The 21,697-nt window shown below is 44.9% G+C and overlaps 1 protein-coding gene across 1 annotated transcript in view; it reads left to right on the top strand.

The window, feature by feature from the left end:
• The window catches only part of LOC147026605 (laminin subunit gamma-1-like), an 81,560-nt gene extending 72,449 nt beyond the window's left edge, over positions 1-9,111 (top strand). The window contains exons 25-28 of the mRNA XM_085882188.1: positions 2,859-3,058; positions 3,528-3,686; positions 6,870-6,969; positions 7,064-9,111. Coding sequence (XP_085738314.1) covers positions 2,859-3,058; positions 3,528-3,686; positions 6,870-6,969; positions 7,064-7,320 — 716 coding nt within the window. The 3' untranslated portion in view covers positions 7,321-9,111. The remainder of the gene's footprint in view (positions 1-2,858; positions 3,059-3,527; positions 3,687-6,869; positions 6,970-7,063) is intronic.
• Positions 9,112-21,697: the final 12,586 nt, after the last annotated feature.

Raw genomic sequence — 21,697 nt, 5'->3', positions numbered from 1 at the left:
ACTCCTCGCGGCGCCTCATATTACTACGGCAAGAGGGACACAATATGGAATAAAATCTTGATGCAAGTAACAAGTTCCACTGTTAGTCGGTTTTGATATTTAATTGGCTTCATTTACATAATACATAAACTCAAATAAATTCGTTTCCCCCCCCCCCCCACTTTCCAATACATGTTAAGCACAGGACTCTGACTCGGGACTGCTGGACTCGGAGTTTGACTCAGACTCGGACCAGGTGGGCTCGACCACAACACTGGCTCTTAGTTCCAGAGTGTAGTTCAGAAATCAGTTTGATCAGTTTTGGTGGTACCCCACGAAGACAGAGAATCCTCCAAAGTGCATCCAGATTCACTGAATCAAACGCTTTGCGGAGATCAACACAGGCTGCAAGCAACGCCAGCTGAAACTCACCTGCATTCGGTGAGGACCCGAATAGTAAGGATACATTCAATCGTTGACCTCTTTGGTGTAAAGTCTGACTTGCTCTCGGCGCTGTTGCTCAAGCAGATGGTGGCAAACCCGATCAAGAATTATCCGAGCAAAGACCTTGCCCGGCACTGAGAGCAGCATCATCCCTGGGTAGTTGTGGCAGTCCTGGCAATCAGACTCCCCTTTCCAGACAGTGACAACAAGGTCACTCTTCCAATCAGTTGGGATGATGCCTGTTTCCCCAAACAGAGCATAGAAATACACACAATGATGAGTACAGCATTTCTATCAGCCTTGAGAAGCTCAGCATGGATGCCACAGATCCCAGGAGTTTTACCCCCTTAAAACTGGTTCACCACAGTCTGTGTTTCCACAAATGAATATGATTCACAGTTGATTGGAGAGTCAGTAATAGGGATAGTAACACCCCTGACTTCCAACTCAACAACTGGTGGGTCAGCCTAAAACAGCTGCTCAAAGTAATCAGCCCAGTGGGCCTTCACTCCAGCCATCTGTCAAGTACTCAGCACCCACCACTCTAACTGCAGTACACCGAGGGACAGGCTTGGAGGAACGCAATGCACAGATTCCTCTGTAATCAGGATGAGAATCACTTGACCACAGGTGATGTTCTACCCCTTCACAGATTCCTCGCACATAAGCCTCCTTGTCCGTCCTCAGCGAACACAGTTTTATGCCTCAGATCTCTGAACAGTGCAGTTTTTGTGACTGGTCAAATAGTATCCAGTGTTCCCTGGGAGAAAGTTCATCTTTGCCTGATGGTGGGGCCCATGATGACCACCGGCAACTTCAGGATCCCCTGAAACACTCAGACTCCCCCAGATCCTCACTCAACTTGTTCGCAAACTCCTCAGCTACCCTTACATAATTGAGTTTGCCAACATCCAGCCAAGGCTGGGATCGTAACATTCTCCTGGATTTAAGCTGAAATTTCAGAATTGCTACAAGAAGCCTGTGGTCGGTATTGAGGAACTGAGCACTCCAGTCGACCCTCTAGTTCTGAATCATTCTCCTGCACCCATCAATGAGTAAATGGGAAATCTCCTTTGCCACACAACCAGCATTGGAATATAAAATCCAGCGATGAGCCTGTGGGTGCTGAAACCATAAACTAGTCACCAGAAGTCCATCACATCTTGCAAAGTCAAGGAACTTGGTGCTATTCTGGTTCACAGTTCCAGATCCATGGGGACCAACAAGCCTCACGACCATCCCTATCAGTATCAGTTGATGCATTGAAATCCCCCAAACCAGAAGAGCATCCACTTGGGACAATGATCTCACACAGACAGTGCAGCATGGAACATTTCCTTCACAGTGAGATCATTTGCCTCAATCGGAGCATATACAGAGACCAGGGACAAATCCTCAATGTCATAATATGCTCGTTGACCGTGGTTACCTTAATTATCATCGGAGTCAACTTATTGGACACAGCTACAGCAACTCCTTGGGCATGCTAACCATCAGAGCAACCAGACCAGTAGTAGGTGTAACCACCCACCATGATCTCACGGCAATCCGGTCTCCAAAGCTCAAAGAGTGCTGCACTACTGATGTTCAAACAATGGAGCTTAGATGACAGCAGAGACAGGTGATCATTCTCTATCAGAGGGGGGACATTCCAAGCACCCACTCAGAGGGCCCACCTCAAGTTAACCCGAGGAAATTTCCGTATAGTGGCCGACACCTCAGCACCACCCTGACACACACCACCACAACCTGACCCAGGAAATTTTCCCTGTGGTTTTCCTCCCATCATCAAAGAATGGGGGTCACGTAGGCTTTGCATCAATCCCATCATCCGGTGAGCTGTCTTGCTCAGTCAGCTGCACAGGAGGTACTTGTCATGGAGTGGAGTTTTCTTAGTTTTATTTGTGGTTTTTTTGTATATTGTGGAATTGTCTTTTACGAAAGCTGGAACACAAATCCTGCCACCATCTTTCCCCAAAAAAGGAAACCCAACTGCAGGAGGATGTCCGCAGACACAGTTGGGCACCAGATATGGATGGCTGTTGGCTCACAAGGAGCTCCTCCACCCTTTGACAGGTTTTGTTTTAAATACTGCTGGGTGTCCATATCCATACACCCTCATTACTAGGAAACCTGGTGAGGGAGATGGTTTAGTTGCCGACAACCTTACCATGAAACAGTTTGGTACAGGTTTATATAGTAACTGCAGCAAGTTACAGATTTGATCTGGTCTGACAGATTAAGTGGAGCATACAAATAAGATTTAATTACAGGGAAAATTAGTAAGTTAAGATCTAATGGAATAGGATGTGGATGTAGCACATGCATGGTGGACCAAATTGTCTCCTCTTTTGTTTGTTTTCGGTTTCTTGCACTACAATCCATCATTTACAATTGTGCACCCTTTCTAACATCCCCCACCCTCCGTTGTTCAGATTTTGACCGCCGTGTTGCTGATAACCAGACAGCAGCGAAAAAGGCTCTTAAAAGGGTTCCCAAAGTGAAGCAGTTGCTCCAAGAGGCGATGGATACAACAACGAAGGCAGAAGGAGAGCTGGGATCAGCGAAGCGAGACGCGCAGGAGGCATTGAAGGTGGCACGGCAAGCAGAGTCCGTGGCAAACAACACACATTCGGTGAGAGAGCCGGTTGCTCCATACATGTATTTGCAAAAGTCATCCCCACAACTCAGGAGTTCAACTCAGTCATGTGCACAGTGTTAAAATCCATGGTTCACTTCAAATTAGATTATGGGGTATCTAATCTAATAATTAAATTAGATTACGCAAGTATCCCTTGCACTCCCTGGTACTGCTGCTATCATGATAGAATGAATTCACAAAGCAGAGTGATAAAACAATCACTTATTTGGTTTGTTTGTGATGTCAATAAATTGCTACTTTCATTACTCACTGATTACAGAACTTGCACCTCGTTGGTTACTTTTTCACCTTCGATTTACTTTTCTTCATGGAAGTTGATCAAATGTGCACAAATTTCCAAGAGCGAATCTTACTTATTTATATCCCCCCCTCCCCCCACAAAGTTCTCAGCTTCATCTGTTGCCTGCTTACTAAAGTCTAATGGAGGTATGTTGCTGCACAGGACACTGAGCGGTTAAAGGAAGACACCATGGATATTTTTACATCAGCCGAGAGTCTGATTAATGAGGCAAAAACACTAAACAACTGGGTTAATGGTGTGCAGAAGAACTTTAAAGAAAAGCAAGAAGAAGCAATCCTGGACATGGACAAGGTTAAGCAGGTACAAACCTTGTCAAAGTATAGACAAAGGGTCTTTGTGTGGGATCTTTGTTTTCACGGTATAGCTTACCCAGGAATTAACTTTCATTTCGAAAAGCAAATAATCATTGAATTTAGCATGGCTCCACTTCCACCATAAAGGGACAAAGATAAGTTGTGCAACTTTAAAGTTCAACTTGATGAAAGTGAGCCATGTATTACCTGGTTATAGATGTGATATTATTCCTATCAAGGTGTCAGTGAACCATAGATTACCGAGTTATAGATGCATTATTATTAGCCCCCGTTGAACTAAGTCTGAAACGGGGGCTTATGGATTGGGTCTCGTCCGTCCGCAGCCATATCTGACATGTATGAACTGATTTTGTGAAACTTAGCACAAAGACAACACATGACGGTGTACATTTGCACATCATTCTGTTTCGCGAATCGATCAAAGATGGCCGACTGGCAGCCATTTTAGTTGTAAAAACCCGATAGTGAACACGTCCTCGACCATTTCTCGGACATGCATTTACCGATCTTGTTCAAACTTGGCACACAGATAATGAATGATTGCTTACATAAATAAGCATGTCATTGTTATCTTGCCAAAACGAAGTTTTTGCAAGATATGTTAGTCAGCTTGTATATATTTTTTTTGTTTGTTTGTCTGTAATCACGTATAAAAAATTCTGCAAAGCAAAGTTATCATTGGAAATTTTTGTAACTTCGCATATCAGAGGCCTATAGAGGTCCCTTTCAGCGCATAAAATTTTGAAGGTCAAGGTCAAAGGTCAAGGTCACTTTGTCGCAAATCAGGGGAGTCGACGAAACCCTTATTTTTTGAGTAATTTTGATCGGATCGTCTTCAAACTTCATGGGAATATAGTTCATGGTCTGGCGATCAGCTGATTAATTTTTGGTGGCAATTGGCCTTGACCTTTATGGTTAGCGCCTAAGGTCAAACATATTTGATCCCAAGGTCAAATTTTCAAGTTTTAGGAACCATATCGTGTAGTACCTCAAATTGAACACCTTGATGAGTGCTTTCTAGATATGTCAAGCTTGAGACATTATGACGTCATTTGGTGACGTTATGAGGCAAAAGCATATTTTTCATGGTTACTCTGTAGAACGATTCTCATCGGAATCTCTAGTAGGCAGATATTCCTGAAGGAGTCGCTCCTGGTGGATAGCAGCTCTGTTCACCTCAGTGTGACCTTAAAGAAGTCACACGTGGTCACCTTTTGGCAAGACACGGGTCACCCTGCGGGTGACATTGGTTTATTTATTTTTTTTGATCAGATCCAAGATGCCCGACAGGCGGCCATTTTGTTTCCTAAATGTGTCCCGAACCATTTCTCAGACATGCATGGTCCAATTTTGTTCAAACTTGGCACAAGCAGAGTACATGATTGCATACACGTGCACCTCACTTTATTTTGCGATCTGATCAAAGATGGCTGACTGGGAGATTGGCGGCCATTTTCGTTGTAAATAAATATGGGCTAGCTCTTTCCGTCAGTACAACAAAATTACTAAAACAAGGGGTGGCAAGACATTTTATGCCTTTTTTTCCTTGTTCCTATCAAGGTGAAAGTGAACCATGTATTACCTGGTTCTAGATGTGATATTATTCTGATCAAGGTGTAAGTGAATCATGTATTACCTGGTTCTAGATGTGATATTATCTCTATATAGGTGTAAGAGAGCTATGTATTAGCTGGTTTTAACTGCAATATTTCTATATAGCTATAAGTGAGCCAGGTAGTTATGGGTTCCAGATGTGATATTATCTCTTGTGTAAGCGAGCAAAGTATTACCTCATTCTGTATGCGATATTAGCCCCCATTGGACTTGGTCTGAAACGGGGGCTTCCAGATTGGGTCTCGTCTGTCCATGCGTCCATCTGCAGGCATATCTCAGATATACACAGACCAAATTTGTTCAACTTTGGCAAAAGGAACAATACATGATGGTATACATATACACATTATTTTGTTTCGAGATGTGATCAAAGGTAGCCAACTGACGGCGATTTTAGTTGTAAAAACCTGATGTTGAACACATCCTCAACCGTTACTCGGGCATGCATTTACCGATGTTGTTCAAACCTTGCAGAAAGATAATGGATGGCTTACATAGGCACGTCTTTTTTTTTTTCTTTCTGAGATCAGATCCAAGATGGCCGACTGGCAGCCATTTTGTTATTTAAACGTGTCTCCAACCATTTCCTGAACAGGCATGGTCCAATTTTATTCAAATTTGGCAAATGTCACATGACCAATCAAGTCAGCTGCACACACTCCAAATCTTGTAAATATGGGCAAGCCCTTTAACACCGTACAGCAAAATTACTGAAACCAAAGGGGCTATGACATTCATGTCTTTTTCTCCTTGTTCCTATTTAGGTGCGTTACCTAGTCTGAGATGCGATATTATTCCTACCTCAGTGTAACTGAGCCATGTCTTACCTAGTTCTCAATGTGACATTCTTCTTTAAAAATGCTATTCTGGTGAAGTGGCAGAGTGGCAACCATCAAATCGTATAGAGCACATTGCATTTCAAATGAATTAAGGAAGCTGTCCTGTTCACACTCAATAAGATTTTAAGTTAACTCTCAAGTTTTTCCTTTGGACATCATAATCTTTGCAACAAATGGAGTGATCTTGTTGTACAAATTGCGTGAATGAGCCAGTTGCCCGTGCCCACACGGGATTCTAAATGTGGTCAGGATGGAGGTGGCAAAAATGCAAATGGCGTCTTCTGTCATCGAACAGGCAAGCTGGGAACAACAATTCCCGTTCATTGCCACATGTGATACAATTTAAATGCTCTACTGGCAGCGAGGTGCTCCATTTGAAACTATTTGTTGGATATATGTAGCTTTTTTATGTGTTGGGTCCATAATAAAAACTTGTATTGGTGTCAAAGCCAGTGATTAATTGAAAATTAATAGTTGGATGAAAACAATTGGACATGGATAGGGCAGGTTTGATTCCAAATGGCATTTTCACATGTGAGCTCAAGTACAATTGGCCTCACTTCAGTCAAATCTGGTTGAGCTTTAATGATTGGAGAAGTTGGAGATGACATTTTCTCAAAGTATTTGTTAAATAGTGAAACATTTATCATGTCCATTTTCCTTTACCCCTCTATGTCCTTCCTACTCTTCATACCTCTTTTCTCTCAAACCAACAGGCAATGAATCAGGCCCAAGAAGCTGAGAACCTAGCCGGAAAGGCACATAACGCCATAACCCAATCACTCAGCCAAATAGACACCCTACTCAAGGAGATCAGTAAGTCCTACCTTGTTCTCTTGCTTCATGTTTTTGTATCCATTTATAGTCACCTTTGACATCGACTCCCCCTTCCCCGGCTGCCTCCTCTTAGATAATCTGGGCCCAGTGGACGAAAGCAATCTTCAAGTGCTCGAGCAGCTGTTTAAAGATGCTGAAAAACGACTCAACGGGGAGGACCTTGAGAAACGCATCGCTCAGCTTGAGGAAGCCAGAAGAGATCAGGAAGTTGCCCTTAAAAACTACGATGACAACATTGATATCATCAAGGCTGATGTTTTGAACTTGGAGGCGATTCAAAAGTCTCTTCCATCAGACTGCTTCAACGCAGCAGGCATTGAGAATCCGTAGCACCTCAACAGTCTTCCTTGCTCACGTCCTTTGGACTACTCAGGCATCTGTCCAAAATAGTTTTTCCTCTTTATCTGTTTCAGTCAATGTCATCAGCAATCTCATCAAGACTTTCCTCTTATTTTGGATTACCGTCTCTCTTCACAACCCAAAGCCTTTTTCTCTGTCCTCACCCATTCTTTCTACCTCCTGCTAGCTTTGCTGATCTTAATTCATCTTTCCTGCACACCAGACTGCTCCAAGAGCGTCTCACACTTAGTCCCCCAAGGCACTGTTCTACCAATGTATTAATCAATGTTCCCACAGTCTCTACATCCCTTCTTTACTCTGATATTTATTTTTGTTTCACCTCCTTTCTTTACGAAGCTATCTCCTCAACCTTGCCAGTTTTGTGTTGGCAAAAATATGCATTTTAATCACCGTAGTTAAATGGAAAAAAAGATTATTGCGAAGGCATTTATCGTGTTTTGCCCAATAATCCGACAGGAAGATGACGACATGGGTAGCCGAACAGAGGTGGGTTTTTATATGTTGTAATTGATAGAAAATAGGTTTTTTTAAAATATGGGGATTCAGCATTACTATCCTTATTCATTCCCTTGTGAATGAGTTTGTTCTGCTCGATATTTTGCCTTTCCTTTCCATAGATGCTGCTTCTAAACAAGCACATTCAATGCACACAAATCATTCATTGCAGCTGCTCTTGTTGGACTCACCATTTTCAGTATTTATCTGTCCCAATTACCATCCCAATCCTGTCGTAGTCATCAGAACAAGCGAATACAAGCAGCATTTGATTTCATGTGACATCCAAGGATACAAAAAGTTTTGTTAACCTGGAGCTCATCATGCCTAGCCTGCTGTACCGATTTGTCAAACTGTACTTTGTCCTCAGGTTGTTTGACCAACCGGTTGGATGACCATTCACTCGGGCCAATTGAGGCGCTCGCTAATCCAGCCATTTATACCGATCCAGTGGAGCAGATGGTTCGTCGTGAAAAAGGAAAACTGTTCCACAAAATTATTTATGATCTACAAAATTATTCTTTGCATTATAATTGCTACCTTCTGCCACTGGAATATGAATATATATATATATATATATATATATAAATATATATATATATATATATATATATATATATATATATATATATATATATATATATATATATATATATATATATATATATATATATATATATATATATATATATATATATATATATATATATATATATATATATATATATATATATATATATATATATATATAAATATATATATATATATATTCCTGGCTGGCATGTGCCACAGCTTTCTAAAAAAAAAAAAATACAAGTTTTGCCTTCTCGATGCTCTGGCACCCACAGGGTGGGTGAGTGCGTGTGAAGTTGCTGCAGGTTGGGAGAGCTGTAGCCAGTCCGTCTTGGCGACTGTGCCCAGCTCAGATAAGGACACCTTTTATGCCCCACCTGCAAGCCAAATATAACTGATATTTTGGTGCTAAGACTTGTGAAAGTGCTACATTTTGTAATTTAGCATTTATTGTTGCCTTTTTCCGAGATGGTTGTCTCGTTTGTATATAGTTTTGATATTTACAACACTCCATCTTACCTGTGGTGGCTTTTTAAGTCATTTTCCCAAAAGGAGACTCGGAGGGAGAATGGGTCATTTGATTGCACATAATCCGGGCCGTAACCCCACCCCTCACCCGGGAATTTGCATCCAATGTTGCACCGGCAATCTTGTTTTGTAATGGAAATCACAGTAAATTTTTGTATAACCACTGCTCTGCATATATTTATTTTCTATTCTCGGTTCCTATATCTAATCAGTGAGGAGGGGGAGTAAATGTATATCATTTGCATCAAGATGACTGCATAGCTATCATGAGGATATGTTGGCTCTGATCAGCAATGGTACAGGTAAAGCACAACAATCGGATGATCTGTGCAACTTGGCGACGTTCAGAAAGCATTACCAAGTTAAATTTGGCTGGATATCAAACAAAAAACAATCGCTGTAAAGTCATTCTGTCAGAACATTGGCATAATCATAGGTCCATATCTCCCGTAAGAAGGACAATGGTATGTGTGGTGTCCATCTTGTTTATCCCATGTACCCCACCCCATCCCTCTCCCCTCCACAGATATCAGATAGTCTTTGTACCCCCCACCATTTTGTGATTCCCTCTCCCGCCCCTCTTGTCTCCTGCCTTGTAACATGTTTCTGTGTATTAGCTTTTACACGGACAAGCTTTGACTTTGTATACACAAAAAAAGAAAAGCAAAGGTGATTTTTCTTTTTAACATTAAGGCCCAGTCACACCTTGACGTTTTAGCCAGCAATGGCAACATATCAAAATGTAAGTAAAACGCTGGCTTACGTTGAACTTTTGATGGTTTTTTTTTTTAAAGATTCGGACGTATTCATAACGAGTTGGTCGTATGCATAACATATTAGTAACAGACAGAACGTTTCGTTGTCTTATAGATAACTTATATCAACGAAAGCTTAGCCTGTTGTCGGTGTTCACAACCTATGCCCAACGATAGTCTAACTTATGCATAGCGCGCTGCACGTATCGCCGACGATCACGTGGCGTAGCCTATTAAAAGGCTGCCGCACAACGATTCAAATCAAAATCGCCGGAGAAATGGAAGTGTCAACATCGCAGTCACACCTGGGCGATCTTGCCAGCGTATGCCGACCTCTGAAAAATGCATCTACAACGCTGGCGCACGTCGAATATGGTATGGGTAAGTTTGGTATACATGAACAGAACGCTAAAGTACGCTATATCATACGTCGTATTAAGTGGAGTACATCTTGTAATTCTAAACATGTTAAAAATTCTACGACATACTTGCCGTATGACACGTTCCGCATGCGATGGGAATAAGTTGTACGCACGATATGCCAACGTTGTCACACGTCGACAAAAGTTACTTGTAAGTTACTCATAAGTCGAAACACTCAATGTAATGGTTAGCGTCAGTGTTCCAGACTCCATGGGTTTTTTTTTTTTTCTTCGGTATGACGGTGATGTTGACACTTCGACTTCTAGTGCGGTTATGATTTAAATCGTTGAGCGGCAGCCTTTTAATTATATTATATTATATTATAACCACTATAGATCGAAGTGTCAACATCACCGCCATACCGAAGAAAAAAAAACCCATGGAGTCTGGAACAGTGACGCTAACCATTACATTGAGTGTTTCGACTTATGAGTAACGTACAAGTAACTTTTGTCAACATGTGCCAACGTTCGCATATCGTGCGTACAACACGTTACTCAGAGGTTAGAAATAAGTTTTGGGTACGCTAAGCATTACCTCGACGTGTTTCGGCTAATGAGTAACTTACAAGTAACGTGTGTCAACAATCGCGTAACGTGCCTACAACTTATGGCCAGCGTTATGCGGAACGTGTGAGTCACACGCTGGCATGTCTTAATTTCAAGCATGGAAAATATGAGGACAACCAAAAAGTACAACGTTTAAAGCCAGCGTACTACGACGTATGGCAGTGTTTTTCAGCGTGCTCTCAATGTTATCAAAACTTACCCATAACGTATTCGACGTGTACCAGCGTTTTACACAAATTTTCCAAAAATCGGCATAAGCTGGCTAAAACGTCAAGGTGTGACTGGGCCTTCACCCAGGTACAGGTGGTGGACAAAAAAAAATGGAAACACCTGGGTAAATGAGGAACACCAAGCAACAGCTTCCATACAGGTGTGGCCCATGTATTAATGAAGCAAATAACATCCTCGCATGCTTTTTTTTTGTATACCTTGTCGAGGCTCGTGTGAGAGCTAACACAACGCACATCAAGGGGGCATGAGACAAGAGGGGCGGGAGTGGGAGGGACAAAACAGTGGGGAAGACACATTAGGAGATCTGTGGAAGGGAGAGGGATGGCACGGGGAACATGGGGAATAGAAGATGGACATTATACGCACTTTCAGGAAGGAAAGCAGGGAATTTGAAGGAAGTGGGCTTGGGTGGATTATCGGGGGTAGAAAAGATCGAGGATTTGGATGAGGGATGATAAGAGGTGGTGGTGAACAGCTGTTTTGAAAGCCTTGAGGGAAGAATGGGAAAGAATATAGTGAGGGAGTTTATTCCAAAGGCGGGAAAAAAGAGGAATGAAAGAGTGAAGGTGAGCAGTGGTTCGTGATTTTGGTATTTTTAACAGAAGGGGGTTGTTGGCTGACCTTGAGCGCCCTGAGGAAATGTGGTGGGGACAAATCGCAAAGAGAGCAGGGGGGGGAGGCTGAAGAGGAGATGGTGGAAGACAGAAAGACCACCGACCAACCTGTGGTGATTGAGTGAGAGGCCCAAAGACTCAGCCTCATTGCGGGAGATGCCGATGATCCGAAATGCCCTGGTTTATACAGCGTGAAGCCGAGAAAGGTGGGAGGCAGGAGCAGTACTCCATCAGGCTATGGACAAAAGCTTTGAAAGTGGTCAGGAGCTCAGGAGGGCCGAGGAAGGACTTTGCATGATGGAGGATTCCCAGTCGGCGAATGACTTTGGAGGCGAGTTTTGAAATGTGGCTTTCCCAGGAAACGTCATGGCAGATAGTGAGACCCAGAAGCTTGAAAGAAAGGACTTCTTCCAGAGGATTGTTGAGAAAGTGGATGGGTGGGTTTTCTAAACGGTCCTTTCGAAGAGACATAGTGAGAGTGTGAGATTTGTCCGGATTGAAAGACATGTTCCACGTGTTGGACCAGTTTGTGATTTTATCCAGATCTGCAGTGAGCGAAGAAGCTGCTGCTTGCCGGTCTGAGGGATGACCGATGGTACAGCAGAGGGTGGAGTCATCAGCAAAGGGATATAGAGGATTTTCCAGAGAGTCGGAGAGATCATTGATGAAAACCACAAAATGAACAGGGCCCAGAATGCTACCTTGAGGAATCCAGCCTGGACAGGAAGAGGGGATGAAAGAACTCCATTTAGGGCCACAGTGACTGCGACAGGAGAGGAAGTCTGCGAGCCATGAGTGGAGATGGCCTTGGATACCATGGGAAGAGAGTTTGGTGAGTAGGGCAGGGTGCCAGACTGTGTCAAAAGCACGTGATATGTCCAGGGATACGGCTCAGATTTCCTGACTGGCATTGAGGACCTCCATCCATTGTTGGGAGAGCAGAAGCAGCATATCCAGGGTAGAGTGACCTGGTCTGAAACCAAATTGATGATCGGAAATCACGCCATTGGAGAAGAGGAAGGATTTCATGTCTGAAGCAATGATGGATTCCATAACCTTGCTGATGATTGGGAGAAGGCTGATTGGTTCGTAGTTGCAGGGATCTGTTTTTGCACCTTTTTATGCAGGGCAGTGATGTTTGCAGATTTCCAAGCAGATGGCAGATGGCCTTGAGCAAATGAGAGGGTGAATAGAACAGAGAGAGGGTGAGCAAGAGCAGAAGAGCAGGCTTTGAGGACACGTGGGCTGATCCCGTCTGGACCGGTTGCAGAATCTGAGTCGAGGTTTGACAGCAAGCTCTCCACCTTGTCAGGAGAAAAGGACACAGAGTCCAGGGACAGTTGGGTGTGACTGGGTAGAGAAAGTGATGGGTTTTTGACACAAGATTTAGCTACAAACACCGAGTTTAGGCATTCGGCTTTTTCATGTGTGGTATCAGCAGTGCGGCCATTTGAGGTAAGGGAGGGGATGGAGGGGGAACATACAACAGAAACAGATTTGATTAGACGCCACCAGGATTTTGAGGAGGGAGGATGCTTTGGGTCATGTATAAAAGTGCTGCCCAGGCCTGGTTGCCTATAATTATGGCTGGCATGGCTGCAAGAGACCACCTCCCAATGCTCCCATACACAGAGCATGTGTGGTCACCCTATGGTTTGATGAGCATGATACTGATGTTATCCATATTTGATGGCCTTCTCTATACTAGATTTGAACCTAATCGAGCATTTATGGGATATTCTGGAATGATGCCCGAGACAGCATTTTCCACCTCCATCAAACAGGTGATTGTTCATTGACATTCTCATGGAAGTAATGGTGCCACATCCCTCCTGCAGAATTCCAGATGCTGGTGGACTCCATGCCATGGCACATACAGGCCATACTGGCCACGCGGGTTAGCCCGACGCCCTATTAAGTGACTTTACATTGGTGTTTCCTTTTTTTTGTCCACTATCTGTATATTCAAATGATATTTTATTGTAAAGTGAATATTGATAAATGCAGAGTTCCAAAACAAGAATCCATTACTATTGTAGGTTTGAATTAGAATGGCACTCGGTAGAGCGCATATCTCCACCAGGCTGAAACGCTTACGTTTTGCATCCCACTGACAGAGTGGATCTGCAACCACAGCTCAATCAAAGTCTAATCAGCTTGTTATTGTCAACTACCCAACTTTTGTCATAATTATAATCGTCATGTCATAATCCATCCATAACTTTTTGAGATATCATGCGAAATATCGATTTTGGCCCCATCTCTCAATTGTGAGGTCACTTAAAATTCTAATATCCAGATCGGATCTTCGTCAAAATCTCATCAATTCACCACTGTTGCACACACAACCTGTCCACCAAGTTTCGTCCAGAACCGAGATATCCTGCACAAACAAGGGTGAAAGAAAACATAACCTCTGTCCACCTTCCGTGGCAGAGGTAATTAAAATGTACTTAATATGTAGACAGCTTCTCATGAGAGCTATGCAAATGTGTTACAATTCTCTAATCTAATTTTTTTTAATGTTGCAGATTACAATCACCAACAGCTAAAGAGTGATTTTGAATATCAGAGATTTCTCCGGGCTTGCCTTGGACACAAAAACTTGAGAACGGATTTCAATAAATTGAACTACAGTGGATTCAGGGAACTCCTGGGAAGGTTTGTGACCAAAAAAATGTTTTTTTAATGGGTTCATGGGTTCAAAGGAGGGTGGACACTTACCCAACCAAAATATTGTTACGGGCCGGCGGGGTCAGGTGAGACGACCACTAGGTGGGGGAAAACTACATCGATTCCCACCAGACTCCCCAGAATTGTAGGCCGTCGCTCACGGATAATTCCGTGACGCGGCGGGTCGCTTAACCGACCGTGCATGCCAATAACTCAACCGTGTGACCTAGGGTCCTCCTGTCTAGAATCAGGTTACCTAATTAACCACGCAGTCTAAGCACCGGGGAACCATGCCCTCGGTACTCCTGTCCGAACTGGATCACTCTACCAACTACCTTTCCGAATCGGATGCAATCAAGCGGCACTGCCAAGGACGTACCAGCGAGAAGGAACGGATTGTTGGGAATAAAGACCAGGCTAAACTTAGATCCGAACCATGCTGGACCAATGGAGGAAAAGACAAAGGGGAGCTGGGAACATTTCCCAATTATTATTTATTTATAATAAGCAAGGAAAAGCATGTGGCACAACAAAAGGTTTTTGGGGATGTAATGCAGGGAAAGATGAGAGAGGTGTGGGGTGCGACAATTATACAACCAACTTACAAAAGCAGACAGTGCAGACTTGACGCGAGATTAATAAAAGCAATAACAATCACAACAATGAAGATCTTATACAGGCTTATCTAACGGACAGGCACCAACACACTCAGACAAAATAAACCCAATGAAAGGCAAAAGACTTTTGCAGCCAGGGAGGGAGGGAGTTGAGGTCACAGTTTTTGGTACCTGAGCGTTTCTGGGGAAGGGATGCTCCATGGTGCGGCACCCGACAAAAGCTGTGCAGTTCGGTCCACAGCCGCACGTGTGGTAAACGTGTCTGCAGCAGGAGCTTGAGTGGAGGAGAGCGGAGTCCAAAATGGTGAGAGTTGAACAGTAGCAGGACCAGACAAGAGGTTTGGTCGAGGTCGTGTCGATGGGGACCAGTAGGCTGGTCGTCGAGGTGAGACGTAAGCAGAGCCAAGTAGCCAGAACACATTCGCAACTCCTTCAATTCCCTTTCGCACTTCTCCTTCAGTGGCCTCCCACAACAACAATAACAACCACCTTCCCACCCAACAACAACCTTCCCATTCAACTCGATACCTTTGCATCCAACAACTCCAACCGAGTTCTTCCTTTCATCTACCAACAACCACAGACTTCTTCTTTTTGATCTACAACAATCAACTTCGCCCCCACTCTGAGGATTGCTCTGTACTTTATAGATCACGGAGCTCGGGGAGGAGCCATGGTGAAACCGACGTCATCGTCCGATCCGAGCATCCCGATTGGACCGGGCCTTCATGTGGTCCGCCTTTCTGGGCGGGGTTTCAGCCAGACGCTAGTTTGGCCCGCGCACGCCGCCCGTGTCTGGGTTTGGGAAGGTGGATGCCGATGCGGCTTCCGTAGCGAACGTCGGGATTTTGCCTCTGAAAACGAGACTCCGGATACAGCGGGTAGACGGTGGTACGCTGTGGCCAGCGAAACGAGGGTAGCAAGCGAGATTAATTTACCTCAGAAAAAGGAGGGAATAAAATAAAAGGGGAAAAATGATTCATTAATCCTAATAGCCCATCGTAACGCACCACCTTGCTTTCCCACTATACAAAAGGTAGGGACCTAACTACATGTATATTAATGGAATAACTGACTCAGGACAACTGTATGTTGTATGCATACGGTTCCGAGAACCGTAACAATATTATAATCTTGTATTTTTAATCAATTTCCTGAAATTTGTTTTCCACTTGGAAGTTATGGGTTATGACGTGTAAATAAAGGTGGAAAAAGTCTGATTTGATTCAGTTTAATTTCAGGCTATAATGCAACAAAAGGTGAAAATTTTGAAAGGGGGTGTTGACTTTCTATAGGCACTGTAGATGCCATTCTCACGTGACACCCAATACAGACAAATCTGCCGGCGAGAAAGGGCAGATCCAAACACTTCATACATATCGAAAATTAAAATCATAATTGCATTGAGAAATTTTTGAAACGTCCCACCCACCTCAGAATGGGAAAAAGCGGGCTCGTTCGAGTGGAAACTTAATATCACAATTGTATTGATGTTTTGGCAAACCAGCGAATGTTTCTGCCGAACCCGTGATTGTGTTTACTTCCGGATGAGGAGCAGTTTGTACAGATAAAAAGTCAAATGATAATTGTATTGAGGTATTTATGAAACCTCCCACCCACCTTAGGACATCCGCTGGGACCCTAAAATGTTCCACAGGTTTGGCAGGACTCGTCTCAAAACGAGGGAGTAGTTCGGGGACGGACAGATGAAGACACTCCTGCTTCGAAGTCAGGATAATTTCAGAGTTTCCATTGGTACATTCCCTGACTGCTTAATAACAACATTGTTGCTTCCTGGTCGTGATTTGTGGATGTAAAGCCGCTGTCGCACCTTGACGATTTAGCCAGCGTATGCCGATTTATGAAAAATTTGTCTAAAACGCTGGCACACTTCGAATACGTTATGGGTGCGTTATGTGTACATTAGGTGCACGCTGAAAAACACTACCATAGGTTGTATTATGCTGGCTTTAAACGTTGTACTTTTGGGTTGTCCACAAATTTTTGCATGCTTGAAATTTTACGACATGCTGGCGTATGACTCACACGTTCCGCTACGCTGGCCATAAGTTGTAGGCACGTTATGCGATAGTTGACACACCGACACACGTTACTTGTAAGTTACTCGTAAGTCGAAACACGTCGAGGTAATGTTTAGCGTACCCGAAACTTATTTCTAACCTATGAGTAACGTTTTGTAAGCACGCTACACGAACGTTGTTCACACTTCGCAACATGTTACTTGAAAGTTCCTCATACGTCGAAACACCTCAAAGTAAATGTTTAGGGTACCCGTGACTTATTTATAACCTACGAGTAACGTGCTTGAGAATTATTTGTAAAGCATGTCCTCCACACAAATACGTATTTGACATCTTCAGGACGACCACAGAACTTACTGAACGCGTTTCTAACTTACAGATACCGTATAATGGCGTATTGGCAGCGATTAGGGGAATTGCTTTATAAAAAGGGGCTTCGCAGGAGGAACCCGTCTTTTTTTAGACTTTGTGGTGAGTACATGTCCATGTCATTCCGAGAGATGGAGGATACGGCAACGCTGAGACGACAATAGCTACCTGTCCTCGAACATCAACATGACCTCATAGAGTTGACACTGCACCAGTTGCGTGCCAATAGAGCCGGGAGAAGAAGACGTAAACGGAGAAGGAACTGGGTGAGACCATGGATCGGGAGGCGACGCCATTACGGCATATATGACCAGCTCATGGTGGAACTCCGGAACGAGGACCATGCATCCTTCATCAACTTCCTGCGAATGCCCCCAGCGGTGTTCGACGAGCTGCAAGCCAGAGTGGGTCCAAGGATAACCAAGCATTATTATTAAATCATTTCAATAGTCGAGTGGAAGCGATTTAACTCGTTCAATGGAAACTATTTCAATTGCCGAGCACCAGCGTCCAAAAACAATAGGAGAGTGACAGCCATTTATTAAAAGTGAAGTTGCAGCCTATGAATAGAAAACCTCACGTAATCATCGACGATACGCTGCCACGCTATGCATACATTAGACGACGTTGGGCAAAGGTTGTGGACGCCTAAAACACGCTAATCAATCGTTGGTATAACTTGTGTATAAGTTATCGAAGCGTTCTGTGTTCATTACTAGTACATTATGCATTTGTCCAAGTAGTTATGAATACTTTTAAAACTGAAACAAACAAAAAAATAGTTCATCGTGGGAATGAGAAAAAACAAATTAGCCGAAAAGAACATCGAACAATGGTGCAAAGTAGTCTACTATTCGTGGACGCAACGAGGATCCATCATCACCCACACCCTCCCCATCATGCTCACCTACTACTACCGACATGGACATACTACTACTACCAATACTACTACTGACACGCTCACCTACTACTACTACTGACATTGACATCTACTCAACATGGAGTCTGGAACACTGACTGGTTCCTCTTGTGAAGCCCATTTGTATATACCAATTCCCCTAAACGCTGCCAATACGCCTTTATACGGTAGATGTAAGTTAGAAACACGTTCAGTAAGTTCTGTGGTCGTCCGGAAGACGTCAATCAAATTCGTCTACATACGACAATGTGCGTTTGAGATACGTTACACATAGGTTCAAAGCACGCTACTCATAGGTTAGAAATAAGTTTCGGGTATGCTAAACATTACCTCGACGCGTTTCAACTTATGAGTAACTTACAAGTAACGTGTGTCAACGATCGCGGAGCATGTAGAGAACTTATGCCAGCGTATGCGGAACTTGTGAGCCATACGTCGAGTACGTCCTAACATTTTCAGCATGCTTGAAATTTCACGACGTACCAGAGTCAAGACCAGCGTTTCTCAACCTTTTTACCCTTGAAATAGTTTTTCATGTCTCAGGGAACCCCTGCATAAAAATGATTATATACCATTATTAATATCTGGCTCTTTTATATTTTTATCGTAGTTCACGTGGTAAATATTGTTGTGGTTACCAAATTCGCAAACCACCATTCAGGTCCCTTAGGTGAGGTATCTCGGTAAGTACATGTGTAGTTAGGCCCAAACCCGTTGTCTAGTGGGAATACATGTCATTTATGCGTGCTGCGACTCTTCAGGATAGCCGTTTTTCTTTTACTATCTTTAATTTGGACCAACCGCCATGATTACCACCACAACCACAACATCAACCACCAACCACAACGCCGCTTCACCACAACCGCCACGACCTTCACGTCACACCTCGCAACCGTCGCATCGCCACCGTTCTTGCGCCGCCTGTGGGTACCGGTGTTGGACTCGTGCAGGGCGCGCGCCGAACAGCGTGTACAAAATCACGGATTTTGTGCTTCAAAAACGGATCAAAAACGACACACGCCCACTTTTTGCCGTCCAATCGGTGAGCGAGGGGCGATTTGGCCCCGCCTCCAGGGCGTTGGAGGGCGATCGATATATGCAAATTTATGGATCAAAAAGCATTCACGCCCACTTTTTCTCGGGCCAATGGGGAGCGAGGTGAAAGGTCGAAGGGAGGGGGTCAAAGATGAGAGGGCGAAGCTACGGGGCTGATAAAAGCAACCGTGTTCGTCAGTCCAGAGAGTAGGAGAGTCGAGAGGGAACAGAGAGTCAAGACTTCGCGGGCGGTGGAGTTGGCAAGAAGGAGCTGGTCGTCGTGTGCGTTGGAATCGGAACGGAGGGACGGAGCTGTGGAGAGGCGGCGAGGGCAGACGAGGGGGTGCTCGCGTCGTGCAGGGAGCTGCACTCCAGGGAGGCCGACAGCGCGACCTGGCCGAGGTGGAGACGCTCGTTGCGGGGCAATAAAAATCCTCTATACCCCGAGCATCAGCAACCCCCTCCTGTTTCCCCCCGCGCTGAGATAGTGCGACCAAGGGGGCCCCTTTCCCACCCCCTACCAGACACTGCCCGCGAGGCCCGCGGAGTTGAGGCACCATCGCCGCTCCGCGTCTCATCACCAGACGGGTAGGCCCGACCCGGTCTCGGCCTCAGGCCCGCCTCATCTTTGAGGGTGTTCTTTTCCTTGGTTTTGGGTATGTGTTGTCGGCGCTGTCTGTGAAGTAAAATTGTATAAGTGTTGCCGTGTGCTCGTGTAGTCGGTATTAGCTCTGCATTGTGTCTTCGCTTTTACATTTGCTTTTTGTGTAAATTGAATTGTGTTGTTCTTTTACATGTGCTTTTGGTGTAATTGAATATGTGTGCTTCCCGTGTGCCGCGAATAAATGTGCTTTGTGTTGAACTGTTTCCCGCTTCGCTTCGTCATTTCTTTCATTGAATCCTCATCTTGCTTCACGTAAAGGGTTGGTAGTGGGCTGAATACGCCCGACAATTAATCGAACCGTCGAGGTCGACGATAACACCGCTCGGTTATCCCGATAGTACGGAACGGGTCGCTTAAGTGGCCCGTGTCCGAAGTCGACCTGCGGCGAGGTGCGATCGCCCGGTCTACCCTCCGCGTGGGTACTTAGGTAGGTCGAATTTGGCGAGCAACCCTATCCCACGCGGGGGCTGATTGGCTCGATCGCGGTGAGACCGAAAGGTCCACCCGTGACTGGTTCCCGGCGTTAGTCCGAGAGGGTCACGACTGGATTGTCCGTCCGGTGGGCGACGTGCCGCGATTCGAGTTACGTGGCCGTCAGCACGCCGGCGGGCGCGAATCCGCAACACTGGTGTCAGGTCGTGCGATACAAATTCATCGCCCTCCTCGCGGCACTGGTATCGGAGAACAGGAAAACGGGCTCTCCTGTCTCCGGCTAAATTCACGGGAATCGGTCCAGGGGTGAGAGAAGCGACCCCGATTCCCTCCAAATTACGAGCGAGCTAAATTAACCCTTCACGAGAAGCAAGATGGCGTCTCAAGGCGAGCGGGAGCCGGGGGTATTAGAAATGGATATAGAATGTGTAGAATCCATGGTCCAGGATGGAATCCCCGAGCAGGAAATGTTGATTGTGCAGGAACACGGACTCGCCCAACTGAACCCAGAGCCCGAAATGGGTGCGGCAGCGGCCGCGGTGTATGACACCTCCCCCCCCCCTCTCCACCAAAACCCTTCCCCAACCCTTGCCGAAACGGCTCAGCTGAGTGCATCCGACATGGCCCAGCTATGCGCCATGCTGGCGGCAATGAACGAAAAGATGAATGCGAAAATGATCGAAAAAATGGATGCGAATATGAAAAACGAAATGAAAGGCATGAACGAAAAGATGGATACAAACACAAATGAAATGAAAAACGAAATGAAAGGCATGAACGAAAAGATGGATACAAACACAAATGAAATGAAAAACGAAATGAAAGGCATGAACGAAAAGATGGATACAAACACAAATGAAGTGAAAACGACGATGGATGCGAATACACAGCAAATGAAAAAAGAAATGAAAGAACTAAGGGGTGAGACGCAGAACATGGGCCGATGCCTGCAGGCGGGCATGAAGGCCGTGACCAGGGAGCTGGGAATGGCGACTCCACGTGTGGGAGCAAACGAGCTGGAAGGGGGTGCAACGGCTGACAGGCCCGCGGTGGAGGCGGGTAAAAAAATAATTCGGGGGGCGTGTTGGGCGAGGGTCGTGACAGAGGAATCGACGGTGACCAAAAGGGAAAAATTAAATGGGGAGACCAAAACGTGTGAGACGAGACACGAAATGACGACAAAGGAAATAATAATAGTTGAGACAAGGGAGGTAAAGGGTGAAGAGTTGGCAGTGACGGTAGCCGGGAAGGGAACGATAGAGGAGAGACTGCACGGTGAGGACGGGGTAAGTGACGCACACACACACACGGAGGTAGTGGAGGACAGTGAGGTTGAGCTCGCGGAGTGGGTAGAGACCCAGTGCGAGCACCTGGATGGCCTCCTCCAGGAACGAGGGGAGGGAGTCTG

This window comes from Eptatretus burgeri, chromosome 5 (assembly GCF_056783735.1).
Source record: "Eptatretus burgeri isolate ZD-2024b chromosome 5, Ebu_testis_v1, whole genome shotgun sequence".
NCBI lineage: Eukaryota > Metazoa > Chordata > Myxini > Myxiniformes > Myxinidae > Eptatretus > Eptatretus burgeri.
Note: the sequence above shows the minus strand (reverse complement) of the source record. Positions and strands in the feature narration are given on the sequence as shown.